At 35.7% G+C, this 18,175-nt stretch overlaps 2 protein-coding genes across 2 annotated transcripts; both read right to left on the minus strand.

The window, feature by feature from the left end:
• Positions 1-101: 101 nt before the first annotated feature.
• On the minus strand, positions 102-3,699 carry asb11 (ankyrin repeat and SOCS box containing 11). The gene is made up of 7 exons (XM_082175143.1): positions 3,444-3,699; positions 2,518-2,597; positions 2,167-2,274; positions 1,916-2,066; positions 1,695-1,829; positions 472-657; positions 102-372 (listed from the first exon to the last, which is right to left on the minus strand). The coding sequence occupies exons 1-7, from the start codon at positions 3,538-3,540 to the stop codon at positions 248-250; spliced, it is 882 nt and encodes a 293-aa protein (XP_082031269.1). The 5' UTR covers positions 3,541-3,699; the 3' UTR covers positions 102-247.
• Positions 3,700-4,487: 788 nt separating this feature from the next.
• On the minus strand, positions 4,488-9,453 carry piga (phosphatidylinositol glycan anchor biosynthesis, class A). Its single transcript, XM_082175141.1, has 7 exons — positions 9,055-9,453; positions 8,501-8,805; positions 7,208-7,640; positions 6,666-6,798; positions 6,441-6,573; positions 5,935-6,141; positions 4,488-5,489 (listed from the first exon to the last, which is right to left on the minus strand). Exons 2-7 carry the CDS (start codon positions 8,780-8,782, stop codon positions 5,232-5,234), a joined length of 1,446 nt encoding a protein of 481 aa, XP_082031267.1. The 5' UTR covers positions 8,783-8,805; positions 9,055-9,453; the 3' UTR covers positions 4,488-5,231.
• Positions 9,454-18,175: the final 8,722 nt, after the last annotated feature.

Consider the following 18,175-nt stretch of genomic DNA (forward strand, 5'->3'; position numbering starts at 1 on the left):
GTGTGTGTGTGTGTGTGTGTGTGTGTGTGTGTGTGTGTGTGTGTGTGTGTGTGTGTGTGTGTGTGTGTGTGTGTGTGTTATTTCAAGAAATTAATAGCCTGTGAATGTATAAAAATATTTATTACATAAAGCAAAGATTAAGTAGCTACATTTATACAAAGATTATTTACAGATAAAAATGTGCACATAATGTTACTAAAAGAGAACAAGATTACGGAAGAGTGTTTGGAGAATATGCATGTGTGTTTTAATGATAGAGAAGATAATTGTGCAGGATATGTGGTAAGCAAAGCATCTTGGTTTTGTTTAGTCCTTTTTGTCCCAGCGAACGTCGAATAGCCCATCTGCACAGTTGAGAAAGAGAGCAAGGACCTGCAGAACCAATCACAAGCCAGAATCATTATCGCAACATGCATTAATACAGCATAATAGTACAGGGGCATACTGAGTGTTTAATTTGTGTTTATTTACCTGCAGTCTGCAATAGATGTTTGATACTCTGATCAGTAGTCAATTCCAGAGGTTTCTTTCCCTCAGAGTTCCTTGATGTCCTATCGGCTCCATGCTCCAACAGTAGCTCCACCTCTTTTGCCCCGCCCACTCTGGCTGCAGCATGTAAAGGTGTGTCAAGACCCCGCCCACATTGCACATCAGCGCCTGGAGAGAGACAAGGAGCAATTTACTGTAATGCAGTGATTAGCAGTGTTGCTATTGTTGACTAAAACTAGGCTCCTTAAAATCATTTTTGTTAATTGAAATAAAGCTCAAATAAAATGTATTAATATTATATTATATTATATTATAACTATATATAAATATTAGGGTAACACTTTACAATAAGGTTCATTACTTAACATTAGTTAACTACCTTAGTTAACATGAAATAAGAATGAACAATACTTCAGTATTTATTAATCTTAGTTAATATTAATTTCAACATTTACTAAATTATTAAATCATTATTAAAATCAAAGGTCCTATTTGTTCATATTAATAATGCACTGTGAACTAACATGAACAAACAATGAACTGCTGGATTTTGATTAACTAATATTAACAAACATTAATAAATACTGTAACAAATGTATTGCCCATTTTTAGTTCATGTTAGTTAATACATTAACTAATGTTAACTAATGAACCTTATTGTAAAGTGTTACCAATATTAGATTAAAAACTAAAATTTAAATGAAAGTTAGAAATAAATAAGACAAAATAATAAAAAATAAAATTACTAAAACTGAAATAAAATAAAGAAAAACTGTGTGTGTGTGTGTGTTAAAAGCTATAAAACTTAAACTAAAATTAAAGTGAACACTTAAGATATAAATTACAAATAATTTTATTACAATATATTATAACTGTATAAAACCAAAATAACCCTGCTAATTAGTGGGAACAAATAATTATATATGATTTAAATTGTATTTAAACTGTATGTATTTATATATGTATGATTTAGCTTGGATTAGATTTTACATTCTCTCTAATTGATTACTTATTTACTCTATTTAGTTTGTAACTAAACAAAAAGAAAGAGACAATAATACATGATCCAGATAGAGGCATTTTGATCCAGACATTTTTGTTACTGTACTACAGTAATGTGCATGTGAGAATCACCTCTGAGATAACACATAATAAAACAAAAATGTATTTATTAACCCATGAAGAGTGGCTTGTGTGATTCTGACCTGAGATCAGCAGGCTCTGAACACAGTCTGTGCTCTTGGATTCACATGCACAGTACAGCGGTGTTCCTATGCTGGGCAACTCCATGTCCACATTCACACCATGAGACAGAAGCAGTTCAACACATGCTGTGTGACCTAAAACATGTACACACAGACATCCGGTTTACTGAAATCCCAATGTTTACAGTTCTCTGTAAATTCACAAGAATCATCACATATACCTCTCTTTGCTGCTTCATGAATAGGTGAGCTCAGCAGATGAGCCGGATGGTGGACAGAGCTGTACATCAGAATGAGGCTGACAAGAGCGGGGTTTCCACTCCAGCATGCATTGAAGAGAGGAGTGACTCCATCAAAGGAGACAGCATTCGCCTGAAAGCATACATATTGTAGCCATTAATGCATGTTTATGCAGAGAAAAATAAAGGCATAAATATTGCAAATAAAGAGAAAGTTAGGCCTATATACATACATCAGCGCCATGTTCCAGGAGAAGTTTAGCACAGGTAAAATGGCCTCCAACACATGCTTCATGCAGTGGTGTGATTCCATCTAATGTAGCCATGCCCACATTGTATCCCTATAAAAATGCAAACATGGACAATTAATTTCCTTCATTCATAATAACCGTTTGTTTTAATACATAGTCTGTCCTTAAACCTCAATATTATCTAATAGTGGCCCCAGACCAGTCGGGCTGGTTTATATTATCTAGTCCAATGACATTCATACTTATTTCAGTGTGGATTAAGTGTCCACATACTTTTTGTGAACTCTAATTATTTAGCTAACCAGTTTGAGTAAGTGTTCCTCCCATTAGTACCTGTGAAAGGAGTCTTCGCAGTGGAAGCAATCTTCCTTGCAAAGCAGCATCGTGTAGAGGGGTTCTGTCATCCCAGGAACCTAACAAAGCAGAAACATACATAGATATTTAAATCAGGATGTGCCATATCACATTTGTTGTTTTGATATTTAAATAATAATCAGTGTCGGGTTAATGCATTACAAGAAACACTTAATCTTAAAGGTATGTAATCCGATTTCTTTTTTCAAGTAATTAGTAAAGTAAATCAGGAATGAGATGCAGAGGTGTAGTTATTGCAGTTAAATGTGAGCATACATTTACTCATCTCACTTGCACAAAAAACAGATTCAGTATTCCTCAAAATGAACAAAAACAGTGAAATGCAAACTCATAGTTGTTTTTAGAGACAGAAAAATGAACCAGGGCCAGATACAAAAATTTGAAAGCCAATCTCTTATAGATGTTTTGAGCATGTGCACAGCTCACAGAGCCACAACTCTGACTTCAAAGAGGTCAAATTAGCAAATATCCAGGGAAAGTTTCCTCCAAGTATAGCCAATTAAACCCACACTCAATCCCTTCTTTTTGAATAAGTTTATCACTTAAAAGCTATTTAAACAAACTATTCAAAACCAGTCCTGCTGTAAAGTCAGATTGAGTTATCTTCTAGACCGTCATTCCAAGTCAATTTCCTTTTTCTATGTCCATATAATTGTAAAATTGAATGGTCTGGAACGCTGGCTTGATGCTATAGTGTTACTATCATAATGTCTCATGGTCCAATGGTGACAAATTGATTGATATAAATGTAGGTATTTTAGGTAGTGTACTTTTTTTTTTTAATTGTGAAAACAGAACGAGCTTTGATCTTGTTGTAAACGTGTTTGACTACTTAAAACATTCAAGAAGAGTGAGAGAATATGAGGTAGAGGAGGAAAACTCACCTGCCATTAGTGTATTACACACTTGTCCTCCATATATGTGAAACCTGTGATCCCATGGCTTACTCCAGATGCTCACTTCAGCATGAACCACAGCCATCTCCAAACTTCACAAGAAGACAACTCAGAGACGTCGCAGGAAGAGAACAATTGTGATAGTGGTGGACAGAGAAACTCTTCAGAGGAGTTTATATGGCCTTCAGAGAAACAAGAACCCCCTTGGCAAGAATGCACCTCCCACCGTTATCAGTGATATGTGCTTACACCCCCATCTCCCCAAACTCCAGAGGTGAGCATCCCCCACATAAACAAATCTCCTCAAAATTAATCGAAGGGCCAGAGGAGATAAAACATTAGATGCAAAAACATGCATCAGCAAGCACCTTTAACCAGTTTCAGAGAACAAATGAAAGTCAGTATGTAAAGACAATATGTCCCTATAAAAAGTAACCAAGTAAAGCTGATCTTCAACCTCAAATTAGATATGATTTTGTATACACAGCAAGAGAAATAGCTAACCAAAGCCAATGTAATTGGTGATACAGTAACTGTCTCTCCAGCAAAACATGATTTGCATCCAGTGTTATGCAGAAACAGGATTGTTCTAGCTGAATAGAGCGGCTATTGAATGTGCATGTGTGTGAAAGCAGTCAGAAAGGGCGATAAGTGTTTGTTAACGACTCCTGGATTTAGCCTTGAATGGTTGAGGGTGTGTTTTATCAGCCCTGTTTGGGTGTTAGCATAAGATTCCTGATCCAGAGAGTGACCTGACGGTTATCTACAACAAAAACAACTTCACGTAAACATAACATGCCTCATTTATCCTCAACAGTCACACATTTAAAGTAAAATTTCACATATTGACTTATTTTAATGTATATTATTTAGTTTGAATTTTAAATTCAACTTCTGATATTTTAAGTAAATTCTTCCAATTATTTTATGTCATTGTGTGGACAAATTCGAAAAGCACCAACAAATACTCGTCAAACACTCATGTCAAAGCTGAAACAGTAAAAAAAAAGAATGTATTCAATACTTATTGCATGTTAATAAAGTTTATTGTAGATTGTGTCAAAAAAAAAATTCAAGTTAACACCACTTTCAGGTAGTATAAACGTTTGTGCATTATAACCATGATCATCATACTCACAGAGAAGGTCAATATAAAATAGGCGTAACATAAAAGACAGCAAGTATGAAAAGTGAAGTATAGTGCCTTAAAATGAGTGCGCTGCATGTGAAGCCAAAAGAAAATGGGGTGTTTGGGTTTAAAATAAATACGTTCATGTTACTATCCAACGTTAGCCAATAAAAGCAGCAATAGAAGTCAAAACCAGCTTACAGAGAAAGAAGTACCGTCAGATTAAAGAAGCGATATGATTCACAGCTCCACTAAAGCTCAAAAACTGTTTCTCAATAAACATTTTAGTTCAGTTCATATATACCAGTTTGAAAATCACATCTCAAGCATACAGATATGCTGTGAGATGAACAATGTAAAGGTGATACAGAAAAAGCTGTCCCTGTTTGTCATTTATTTATCTTGAATCTAGATGTTTAAAGGTGTTTGTGCAACAATTTCAGCAAGCTTAGATTATTATCTGATAAAGGCAGCTTTTCATCGTGCAAAAGCAGGCGCTGGGCTCTGGGAGTGGATGAGGATAGCTCTTAAAAGCTTTCTCTACACCTGAGGTCACTGTTTTACACAGGAATGTAAACGGGTACAGTCAGTACATGTTTTGATGTACATTGGTACTACAATTCAGTTCATTACCTACATCCTTCCTCTCAGGTCACAGCCGGGTTTGGTGTTTTACTTGTTTTCTTACTAACGTGCTGCCCCCAGCGGCTGTGGGGGCCTGATGAGTCTACAGCAACATCTATCAGATGATCTGGGCGGAGCCACTGCAGGAAAAGCAGGAAGAGGAAGGTTATAACAGCAACAAAGGAGAAAATGGAGCCTGCCACGGCACCACAGTGAGAGCGCAGTCTATGCAGTCGCGCAGACAATGGCAAAACGGGCTCCCTGCACACCCGATTGTACACCTGAAACAAACACAGAAAGAGTGGGCAAATTATACAATGACTACAATTTTTTTTTAGCAAGGAGGCATTATTCATCAAAAAGTGACAGACATTTATAATGTTACGTAAGATTTTCAAATAAATGCTATTGAAAATGAACAAAAAAAGCATCACGAATATTACAATGATTTCTGGGTGATCAGGATCATGTGACATTGAAGACTGGAGTAAATGGTTGCTAAAAAATCAGCATTACCACCATAGGACTAAATGACATTTTAAAATACAATCAAATAGAAAACAGCTATTTTAAATTTGATTCATAATTCACAATATTAGCTTTGGTGAGCATAAGATACTTTAATAATATTAAAAGATCTTACTGACTCCAAACTTTTGAATGGTTGTGTACAACAATAATACACAATAAATAAGTATTGAATTCAAGCATGTTCTTAAAACTCACCTTTTCTGTGCGCTCGGCAACATTTCTCCAGGTGTACAGGGTTCGGACCTTGCGGTGGATGGTGGCAGGAGACGCCACATTTCCTGTGCGTATTCTTGCAATTACAGTTTCCAAGCCATCGCAAAGTGACTGAACTGATGGTTCACACAGAGTCACCAACTCATCAGGCAGGACTTCAGGTATACCTCCAACACGAGTGCTCACCACCTACACACACAATAAACCAGTTAATTATAGCATTAAAAAGTGTATACTGTATATATCCATCATATATGTGGGGCAGTTATGGCCTAATGGTTAGAGAGTCAGACTGGACCGAGTATAGGTTACCATACTTGGCCTTCACGTCATGTCACTAACATATATTGTCCATACTATGAAACATACTCTCACACAATATACTTTTGTTCAACTTAAGAGTCAACATGAAATGTCATTTGCAACCCATTTTACTTGCATAATGTTACTTCACTCATACATATTCATAGAAAACATTAAACACATACGTGCAGTCCACAGCTGGCTCCCTCCACTATGGCCATACAGAAGGCCTCAGTGAGAGAAGTATTGAGAAAGACATGACCCTGAACAAGAACATCCCTCACATCCTTATGATCCAGAGCTCCCAGCAGACGAACCCTTAATATATACATGAAAAATAATGGTAAGTAAAGAAATTATACACATACTCACATCTAGAGATCATTGCTCAGGCCCACTGGCTTTCTTACCTGTCATGAAGCTGATATTTCTCTCGAACCTCTTCCAATACGATTCTTTTGGGTCCTTCTCCACCAATCAGAAAGCAGAGATCTGGATGCTTTCCACACAGTTCAGGAATGATTCCACTTAGTAAATCAATCCCTGCAAAACAACAGATTCTGTTACGAGCATATTAATTTCTGATTTGAAATTCATTCAGATATTTTAAGGGGACATAAAGTCAAAACGGTCCTGATATCACACTGAATAAAAAGTCTCTTTGATATAATACAATTCTTGAAAATAACATCTTATTAAGCAGCTTTACATAAAAATTAAGTAGCTTTACATTTTATTTTTATATTATTTTATATTATATTATAAAAAAATGTGAAATTATTATGGAAAAAAACAACATTATGAATAAAAAACACATTTATTTATATTAAATAAAATAAAAAATACTGATTGAATGATTTTAGAGTCATTAAATTAACACTTTTTTATGAATGCTATTAAAATGTTTTTACATTATTTTGCAATACAAATAAAAACATCATGTTCTCCTCACCTTTCCTGTAAACCAGTCGACTGATGACCACAATGGTGATCTTGCTGTTGTCACGACGACAGGGGTCAGGGGTGAAGTCAGTGGGGTCAACAGCATTAGGGATGACAGAGACGATCTCAGGGTCGAGGGCGGCTCGCAGTACAGTGTTCTCTTTACTAGTGTACGACACACACACAATGTGATTCGTGTCACACAGAGAGACAGTCAGCAGCTTATTGGTCAGTACAGAGCTCAGGTCCGCGAATCCAAAGAGAGAGTGGTCTGTGAATACAGTGTTGAGCCCCATAGTCTTTGCGTGAAACAGAGCATCATGGGCCATCGCGGAGAAAGAGCTGTGGGCGTGCACGATTGTGATGCGCTCACGCACAAACACGCATCGGAGTAGCGGCAAACTGTGAAAGCAGGTGGTGGCTGTGGACTGATTATACATGACCTGAAACGAAGGGATGTGAGTGAGAAGTTTGATATGTACAATGCCGGTCAAAAGTTTGGAATAATTAAGATTTTTTTATGTTTTTGAAAGAAGTCTCTTATGCTCACCAATGCTGTATTCATTTGATCAAATATACAGTGAAAACAGTGATATTGTGAAATTTATATAACTTTTCTATTTTAATATATTTAAAAATGTATTCCTGGGATGGAATATTCAGCATTACTAGTCTTCAGTGTCACATGATCCTTCAAAAATCACTCTAATGTGCTAATTTGGTGCTCAGTTATTATTAATTATTATTGGTGCTCAATTATTAATAATGGTTATTATGATCAATGTTGAAAACAGTTTTTTGCTGGCTAATATTTTTGTAAAAACCATAATACATTTTTTTCAGGATTCTTTGATGAATAGAAGGCACAGCATGTATTTGAAATAAAATATTTTGTAACATTATAAATGCCTGTCACTTTTGATTAGTTCAATCTTTCTTTTTGTTTGTACTTACACTAAACTTTTGAATGGTAGTTTATCACGGTTTTTACAAAAATATTAAGCACTAAGCAGCACAATTGTTTTCAGCCTTATTTATAATAATGAATGTTTCTTGAGCACCAAATCAGCATATAAGAATGATTTCTGAAGGATCCATCATAGGAATAAATTATTAGAATTATTAATTATTTTAATATATATTCAAAGAGTTATTTATTTTACTGTATTTTTGGTCAAATAAACAGAGCCTTGGTGAGTATAAGAGACTTATGCTTATCACAAACATTTTTAAAAATCTGAATTATGCCAGCAGTGTGTGATATGACTTTTTAAAAACTAATGCAATATATTGTAACACAAACCTGGAGTGGTAGGTAATACACCTTCAGTCCATTGGTCAGGTAGCGAATCCCACGGCGGTCTCCATACGCATGCGTTGCTATCACAACCTTATGGCCCTTCTCTATGAGGCACTGTGAGAGCTGGTAGATGTGACTCTCCACACCACCCATGTTTGGGTAGAAGAAGTCTGACACCATACATATCCTGTGCTTCACACCCTGCTCATGATCAGAGGAGTGTGTGTCCAGGGATAGATGTGGTGTTTTAGATGCATGAGTGTGACCTCTCCTCCTGTTGCCCATGTTGTTGTGAAATCCTCAGTGCTCTGCCATACAAAAGTAGAGATGTACAAGTTACATGTAGTTCTGCACAACACAGTTACACAAGCTATATATTGTAGTAACGTTATATTGTGGCTGAACGTCACTACAACAACACTGCAAGACAGACAGCCAAACAGATAAGATGAATTAAAGAGTCTTGGGTTACACGAATTTAACACAATTTATGTACATTAATGTTACGTTACATTTACATAAATGTAAATTAACTAAAAAGATACTGAAACACTCACCCAGTCAATCACTGGCTGATAAAAAATGAAACTGAATCCTGAACAAAGACTGATTTAAGATGTGTGCTCGTTCTTGTTACATCTTTATCACGTTTTAAATCCATCGTTAATTCATACAAAATTGTAAGGTTTCAATTGTGTTTCCCTGGAATAAAATGCAAGTAAAACAGTAAACCATCACGTCTATTTCCGTGTTGTTTGGATTCTTTTCTTCGTGGTGTAAAATGAAATGATGCGATGGTAGGTGCTGCCCTCTGGAGGACACAGTACGTTTACAGGAAATAGTTCGATTTCAGGAAGACAAAACAATATTTTTTTCCCATTCATTTCTTTATTACTTCTGTTAACTTTAAGGTCCAGTTATAATAGTTTCATAAAATGCTTTGGGACAGCAGTGAGTGGCATGTGACATTAAATTAATGTAAGAGTGTTTGTATGGCAGATGTTGTCATTTGTTCTTGCAAATTAAAGGCACAATATGTTATTTTATTTTTTTTTAAATATAAAAAATCACTATATCTATGTTATATATTTTTTAAAGTTGTGTATTTACATTATCCCGACAGTTCCAATTAACTTCTAAATCCAGATAAATTAAAGGTATAGCGGAGGATGTTTTACTTCCTGGTGGGTAGTCTAAACTATTGGTCTTCCTAATTGTCAATCATTCTGGTGAATCAATCAAACTTTTCAAAAAGTGGAGAGGGCGGGTCTTATCTAAAATTTGGAAAGATCCTCAGCTATACCTTTAATATTTTAATTCGAAGACACGGACCGTGTCTTTGGCCCTGTCCCAAATGGCGCACTTCATGCGGACTTTCGGTCTCGTGGACTTGAATTGCGCGTGCTCGCTGAGTCTACGAGTCCGTAGGCTGTCCCATTCAGCATTTTACCGCTCTGAAGTGTGCTCAGCAGCGCCCCCTTTGTACCCTTGAAGCGGTCTTCCACGAAGCCCGCATAGAAGCAGGCTCCACGCACTTTAACTACCCAGGAATCCTTGCGAAAGGCCAATCAGACAACAGATGGGAGGAGATTTCACTCACGGATAATTGTTGACATGGCTGAGAAGAAAATATTACGGTTTTTATGACCTAAATGTACATTTTACCAGTTGTTAACTACAGTTTATACTGACATTATGGTCATCGAGCAGTGGTTGATGTCTCAAACATAATAATAGCACGTTTAATAATACAATCGCATTATGATTCATTAAATAAATAGAACCGAATGGCAGGGCTTTACTGCAGGGTGTCTACAGATATAAACAAGTTAAATGTAAGACTTTTTAAGACCTTTTTAATGCCACTTTGAATTAAATTTAAGACCAAACCTGTGATGGAAATACACATTATATTACATGCGTATATGTAATATTTAACCTAAGTAATTGAAATAATTTAATATTCACTCAGGGCCTGAATTTCATTATGGAAAATGGGGGGGAAATCCCCCCTTAGGTGATTCTTATGGGGGGGGGGGGGGGGGGGGGGGGGGCTGGGGGGGTTATTTGAGGGGGGAGTTTAGACTTTTTTTTTTAATTACATGTATCTCGCCTAATGTATGCTCACTCATTGCATTTTTACAATGGGGTAATTTTGGTCTTAAGAATTTACACAACACAAGGAAGCTTGATTTCAATCTTTGAATTAAATTGAAAAAAGTAGCACAAATAAATACAATAGAATAAAGATACCAATAAATAGAAATAAAGAGAAAAGTTTTTGCTTAGGTCTAACACTAGTATTCAGAAATACTACAGAGACTGAATAAAGTAATCAAATGTAAAATAACACTATATTTTTGTCCTGACTAAATTAAATACATAGGCTATTAATCCTGATTCCTTAAAATGAAAGCTATGGTTTGTTGTTTTGACAACCAAATGAATGACAGACACATATGTCTGCTGTCCCTTTAAGAGCTAGTGCACGGATCCTGTGTTCATTATACCAGTGGTTCCCAAAGTGGGTGCCGCGGCACCCTGGGGTGCCGTGACAACTGGCTAGGGGTGCCGCAGAATCTCAGCTTTATTTTCCAATTTAAACAGCCTAAAATAACTATCGTACCATATAATAACCTTTTACAGCCAAGGTTATAATCGTTAACGAAAACGAACGAAAAAACGAAAACTAGGTGGGAAAAAACGCTATTTAAAACACGCAGCGTATTCGTTCAGCTGCATTTCCTTTCCCTGCTCTCTCTGTCACTCATGCGTCTCTCACATGCGTACGCGCGCACGCACACACACACACACACACACACACACACACACACACACACGCACACACACAGCTCCTCCCCTCCGTGCACACCGCGTCTCCATGAGAACGAGTGTTCGTTCGACGTTGAAAGCAAGTTCGCGAAAGGTTGGTCTCTCTATCTCGTGAACACCTTTACACAATCACACATTAAAAAGTGGTATAAAAATATTTTTAATTCTGAATATAAATTTGTCAGTGTGTTATTGTCGACCCGAGAAGCGATTGCGCCTTCTTTAGAAAGTTAACTAGTCGCAAGTTTGAGGAAAAATTCACTTTTTGGTTGTGGTTGTCGATGTCAAAACACTATATAAGCTGTGATTCAAATATTAAATAATGTAATGTCATTATGTCTTTTTGAATCTTGCCCCTGACAAATAACCCAAATTACCAAAAAAAAAGACTAAAACTAACACTAAAACTAATAAAAACTAAACGAAAACTAAGCATTTTCAAAAAATAAAAAATAAACTAAACTAGCAAACCCACTTTAAAAACTAATTAAAACTAAACTGAATTTGAAAACAAAAAGTCAAAACGAAATAAAAATAAAAACTAATGAAAAAATGCAAAACTATAATAGGCTAACCCTGTTTACAGCATATTTTAAAATCATATCAAAACACCAACATATGCAAAAATATTTGGAGTTGTTTATTATTATTTAAAGAGTTAAGTATCTTTAAATCTGTTTTATTCCAATGATTCTCACATACAGTAGCCTTATTGGTTAAAATCAGTCTGTTGACGTGTGTCCAGTTATTAATGGACTGATGATTCATCTGAAGGGGTTGTTTCACCTCATATTATGTCTGTTGTAATGCATTCATAATAAATTCATGCTGCTGTTTATGCTTCATTGGTTGTTTGCTCATCTGGATATAATTGTATATATGTATGCACATATGTTCGTTTAGTTTAATTGGGTTAGGGTGCCGTGGAAAAAAAAAACACTACAAAGGGGTGCCATGCTTTCAAAAAGTTTGGGAACCACTGCATTATACGGTCATGTGCGATTTATGCTTATTTAAGACATAACCGACTGTGTTTAGAGGATACTCACCAAGACCGAAATTAACATCATTTTCGCATGTTTTTGACTGTTAAAGCGATCAAATCCACGAAAAATAACTTTTGTTACCCGCGAGCTGTTTGTGAGGCGGCTTTACTCTATGTACATGTGTGAAAAAAAACATCTCTCAGACAGCGCGCAAGTACAGAATAGTTTCAAATCGCGTGAATGTTTAAACTGGTAAAACTTTAAAAGACGTGCAAATGATAAACTTTAGTTACTCATGATGCAATGCTGGCCCGATTATGCAAGTGACAATTCCGTCTATCCCGACTCCCGAAACCCGAGAGTGTATTATCGCCGCCTGGAGCTCTTAACGAGCTGATAGAAGACCGAAATTCGAGCTCTGCACTACTTGTTTATTGAACTAAAATCAGTGTAACATTTGCAATCGTGAGAATATTCAGCAACATAGCTCCCGTCATGTTATGTTACTTAACTATATCACATGTTATAAATAAAAAAACTCAACATTTTGAATTTTTACCTCAGTATGTTTCTTCTGGGAGTTTTTTTAATTTTTATGTTTGCCGTTATGCTCATTTGCCATAAAATCTATCACAGAGACAAGCAGCGCGAGCCTCAACAGCGTTACCAGAAAAAGCCTACATTATCATTATCAATAGCTGTTTATGTAATAAAATCTGAATCATTCTCGCGATTCGATGCTTCACTGGTTATTTGACGGATAGGTCCGTCAGACTGGAGAAATTTTAGCGGTAACGTGACCAGAAATATTTAAGACCTATCGAATCTGAATTTAAGACATTTTAAGACTTTTTAAGGCCTTTTATTAGGAAAACTTTATTTAAGACATTTTAAGACTTTTTAAGGACCCGCGGCCACCCTGTACTGAGTCATATGTAAACATAGTATGAATATTGAAACCTGTAAATTGAAAAAATTATGTTTAAATGATGTTTTAAAATTGTAATCTTATTTCAAATGGAACATTATGTATTATTATGTACAACTGTATACATAATTTAAATAAGCATGATTTATCTATTGTCTAATGCCCAGGTGATATGCACAATATCAAAATATAGAACTGTAAAATTAGGCTGTGTAGTTGACATGGAGATAAGACGTCGGAGCGCAAAAATGTGATTTCTCCTGTCCAACAACAACCAGAACGTTATTTCCGGCATGCCGATCGAGTCTGTCCCAAAAATACCTCTCAATGCGCCCTCGTGGACTCGCGCCAAGGGCCCTATAGGTCTGCACTACATGACGTCACCAAAGTGTGGACTCTGAGGAAGTCCACAAGTCCGGAGTGTGCCATTTGGGACAGGGCCTCTATTTCCGTTTTGTCGCCGTCAATGGCGTCATATCCGTGTTGTATCTGGTTTCCGCTCGTGCTGCCATGGCAACCAGAGCTATGAACCAGAGCCCTCTGATAGTAACCATAGACAGTATAAGAAATGGACAGAGTCATCTCATTGGAACTCAATTGAGGCAAGTGAAGCCCATTTTCAGCGATTTTTTAGGACTTCCGTTCCTGACGCGCAGACTTCAAACTGAGCTTGACGACGTAGATGTGACGTGAGCAACCCGTCTGTCTTCTAGTGGCTGTGGCATGAGAAATCTGAATCATTCCCTTCCGAATCTTGCAGAGACGGAGAGTGTGAGTAGGAGCTGTCCATGAGCTAGGAGCAGGAGAAACTTTTGCTAGGTATTCTGATTAATTATTTTGTCATTTTGCCTCCACGTCCCCCCGATTGCCCGCGAGCTTCTCCTCCCGTCAATACGGTAATCTCTCTACTGTGCGACAGAGAGTCGTGTGGTTATGACGCAATCGTTAGCCTACTTTTACAAAAACGGTTTTTACGGGGCCATAACGTAAGCTACAAGGTAATGGAGCATTTTATACATTGTCGTGTTTCTTTAGAAATAAATAATGGACAAATGGAGTCTTCAAACGCCTCAGATGTAAAGTTATTCGCTGTCAAACCGACGCCAAAATGAATGGGAGTCAATGGGATGCTAACAGCAGGTGAAGTTCTGCTACAAGATGGTGGCACGCGGCCGGCTTCAACTTCCGGTCGACTTCCTTCCCGCTTGATAGTAACCTTTTTTTTTATTTTTTATTTTTTTTTATTTTTTTTTTATTTTCAAATATCTACAGAACAAAACTGTTTGCCAGGGGTACACACATTAAAATAAATAAGGTTACAAAGAGTATACAAAAAACACATTAGTTGCATAGAAATTTTTCTAGAATAGAATTTGTTTTTAAAGCCTTTGACTGTTTAAGATCATTGATGGTGGTGCTGTAATGAGATAGCTCTTGTAGAAATAGGTTAAATAATGGCTTGCTGTCAGTCCATTTTCTTTTATGAATGTGAAATTTTCCTAAAAATAAAACAAGTTGTACAAAGAAAATCAAGTCCTTTTCCAAATTAATGTCCTCAAAGTAAAGAAGAACGTCCTTCTCCTGCAAATATAATGACTGTCCTGTTTTCCTTTCAATAAAATTTTGTACATTCATCCAGAACATTTTAGTAAACACACAATGATAAAACAGATGTTCAATAGTTTCTTCATTTGAGCCACAGAAATTACATGAATACTCAATATCAATCTTAAATCTTTCTAACGTCTTTTTTGCCGGATATATTCTGTGTATAATTTTGAAAGATACTTCTTTTATTTTATTGTTAAGACAGAATTTATTACTCATCAACCACATTTTTTTCCAATTAATATCCTTATAAAGAGATGTCCAACATTTTTTAGCAGGAGGAACCGTAACATTTACCAAAAGATTTCTAATGTAATTACTTGAACATTTGTTTTTTGTAACGTCTACACTTCCCAGAAAAATATTGTTAACAGGAGCTGTCACAAAAAGCTCTGTTCTGGATCCAATCATAAGCTGCACAACATTCCTTGGAATAGCAGCAAAAACAATGTCATATTCTTTTGGTGTAACTGCAATATCAAATTTAGAAATAAATTCTTCAAACAATAACAATTGACCATCCGAATTCATAAGTTGTGAAACCAAAACAATACCATTACTAACCCAGTTTTTGTTGTACAAAGATCTGTTTTTATACTGAATACTCCTGTTATTCCAAATGTAATAATTTGTAGGTGAGAAATTATGTTTGTACACCAGTTTCCATGACAGCAGAGCTTGCTTGTGGAAATTAGCTAATTTTACAGGCAATTTATCAGGGTTATAGTCACATTTCAACACGAAGTTGAGTCCTCCAATTGAATTAAAAATGAATTTAGGGAAAGCATTCCAAATATTATCTTCTTCTTGAATTAACTTAGTAAGCCATTTAATTTTAAATGTGTTATTTACTGTTTCAAAACAAAGAACCTCCAGACCTCCATTTTGTCTTGTGTTACATAATACCTCTTTTTTAAGATAATGACATTTATTTCTCCAGATGAAATTGAAAAGAATTTTATCTAGTTTTTTAAAGACTGTAGTAGGCATTCCCAAAGCCAGAGACACATAAACAGCTCGTGATATTCCTTCAGCTTTGGACAGTAAAACTCTGCCATTTAAAGAAAGATCCCTCATTAACCACATGTTAAATTTTTTTGTTATTTGCTCAACTATTGGGTCAAAGTTTAAGTTGTTACGGGATTTTTCATTTTTATCAATAACAATGCCCAAATATGTGAAGGTACTCTTCACAGGGATATTATTTATCGACAACATATTGCATTCCTTTAAAGGTAATAACACCGACTTACTTAAGTTCATTTTAAGTCCCGATACTTTTGAAAACGTCTCTATACACTGAACCACTTTTGGAACTTCATATTCATTAGCTAGAAAAATTGCTGTATCATCTGCGAGTTGTGATAATTTAAATTCTCTATCTACTGCCGTGATGCCCTTGAATGAACTTTTTTTAATGTGTACAGACATAATTTCAGTAACAAGAAGAAATAAAAAGGGACTCAGAGGGCACCCTTGTCTTATACCCCGATGGATGTCAAATCTTGGGGTTGTGCCATGGGCCAGTCCAACAGAGCTATTACAATCTTTATAAAGTGTATTGACTGCTCTCAAAAATCTGTCTCCAAAACCAAAAACCTGTATAGCCTTAAACATAAACTGATGACTAATCGTGTCAAAAGCTTTATAAAAATCGACAAATAAAACAAAACTATCATCTGAAATATAATCATTATAGTCAATCATGTCCAAAACTAAACGGATGTTATTACAAATATTTCTCCCAGGCATAAAACCAGATTGTTCCTCCCCAATAAGATCATCTAATCCTAATTTTAATCTTTTGGCAAAGATCATTGCAAATATCTTTGCATCATTGTTTAATAAACTAATTGGTCTCCAATTTTCGATACTTAATTTATCTTTCTTAGGTTTAGGAATTAATTTAATGAGGCCTTGACGAAGGGTGGGTGGTAATTCTCCTTTGTCTATGGCTTCTTCAAACACTGCAACTAAAAATGGGGCTACACTTTCACCAAATATTTTGTAAAATTCATTTATCAAGCCATCACTACCAGGAGACTTATTATCTTTAAGGGAGCCAATACACCTTTGAACCTCTGCTAAACTGATCCTCTGGTCACAAATTGATTTAAATCCCTCATCAATACCTCTAATGTCTTTTTCAATACCTTTGAAAAATAAGTTAGTGTTATCTACACTTTCAGTGTTAGAAGTAGCATATAACTTTTGATAAAAGTCAACAACATGTCGCGATATAAGATTTTGGTCTTCACACATCTGGTCATTAATTTTAAGTTTAGAGAGGGAGGATAATTCATAATTCCTTTTTTCCAGATTAAAAAAATATTTTGTACACTTTTCCCCTAACTCTAGCCATTTCTTCCTTGATCTGATAAAGGCCCCTCTGGCTTTATCTTCATAGATTTTGTCTAATTCGAGTTGCAATGCTGCCAATTCTCTAAGTTCCCTTTCAGAAAGATCTATTAATTCAGATAATTTCACAATTTTGGCAATTATTTGTGTTTCATTTTCTCTTTTGGTTTTGGCAATTCTCTTTCCAGATATTATAGCTAAATTCCTAATTTCAAATTTCATTAATTCCCAACAATTACCAAAATTATTTATTGTATTAGCTTGTCTCCAGTATTTATCAATAATGTTCTGTGTTTCTTTCTTAAATTGTTTATTTTGAAGTAGTGTTTTATTTAACTTCCAATAATCTCTACTGGAGTTAATTATAAATGCAGCCATGTTGACCTTGATAATAACAGCACGGTGGTCAGTAAAAACTGCAGGCTCTATTATAACTGAATCTACTCTATTTTCAATATCTGATGAAATCAACCAGAAGTCTAAACGAGATTGTTGAGATCTATCCTTGTTTGACCAGGTATATGCCTTTTGATTTGGGTTTCTGTGTCTCCATATATCAATAAGGTCCATTCTATTACGAATATTGTTTAATTCACACGCACAATTGTTCTTTGGGGGCCATCTGTCCACAGTATTATCCAAAACAGTATTAAAATCCCCACCCCAGATAACCTTGGCATTAGGGAATGATAATAGCAGCTGATTTATTTTGTCTTCTAACATAGAAAATAGAGTTTTATTAGTTTGTTTATTGTTGGATGCATATATATTAGTAATGACAAACTGGAAGTGATCAATATCCACAAGAAGAATTATCCACCTGCCATTTTTGTCTGAGAGATACTTGATAATGTTACCTTTAAATTTTCCCTGTAATATAGCTACTCCTGCCGATCTGTTACTACCAAATGAAAACCAAACATTCTTCCCCCACTGACTCCTCCAAAATGAAACGTCATCTTCTGA

The sequence above is a fragment of the Leuciscus leuciscus genome (genome assembly GCF_965113295.1).
Source record: "Leuciscus leuciscus genome assembly, chromosome: 7".
NCBI lineage: Eukaryota > Metazoa > Chordata > Actinopteri > Cypriniformes > Leuciscidae > Leuciscus > Leuciscus leuciscus.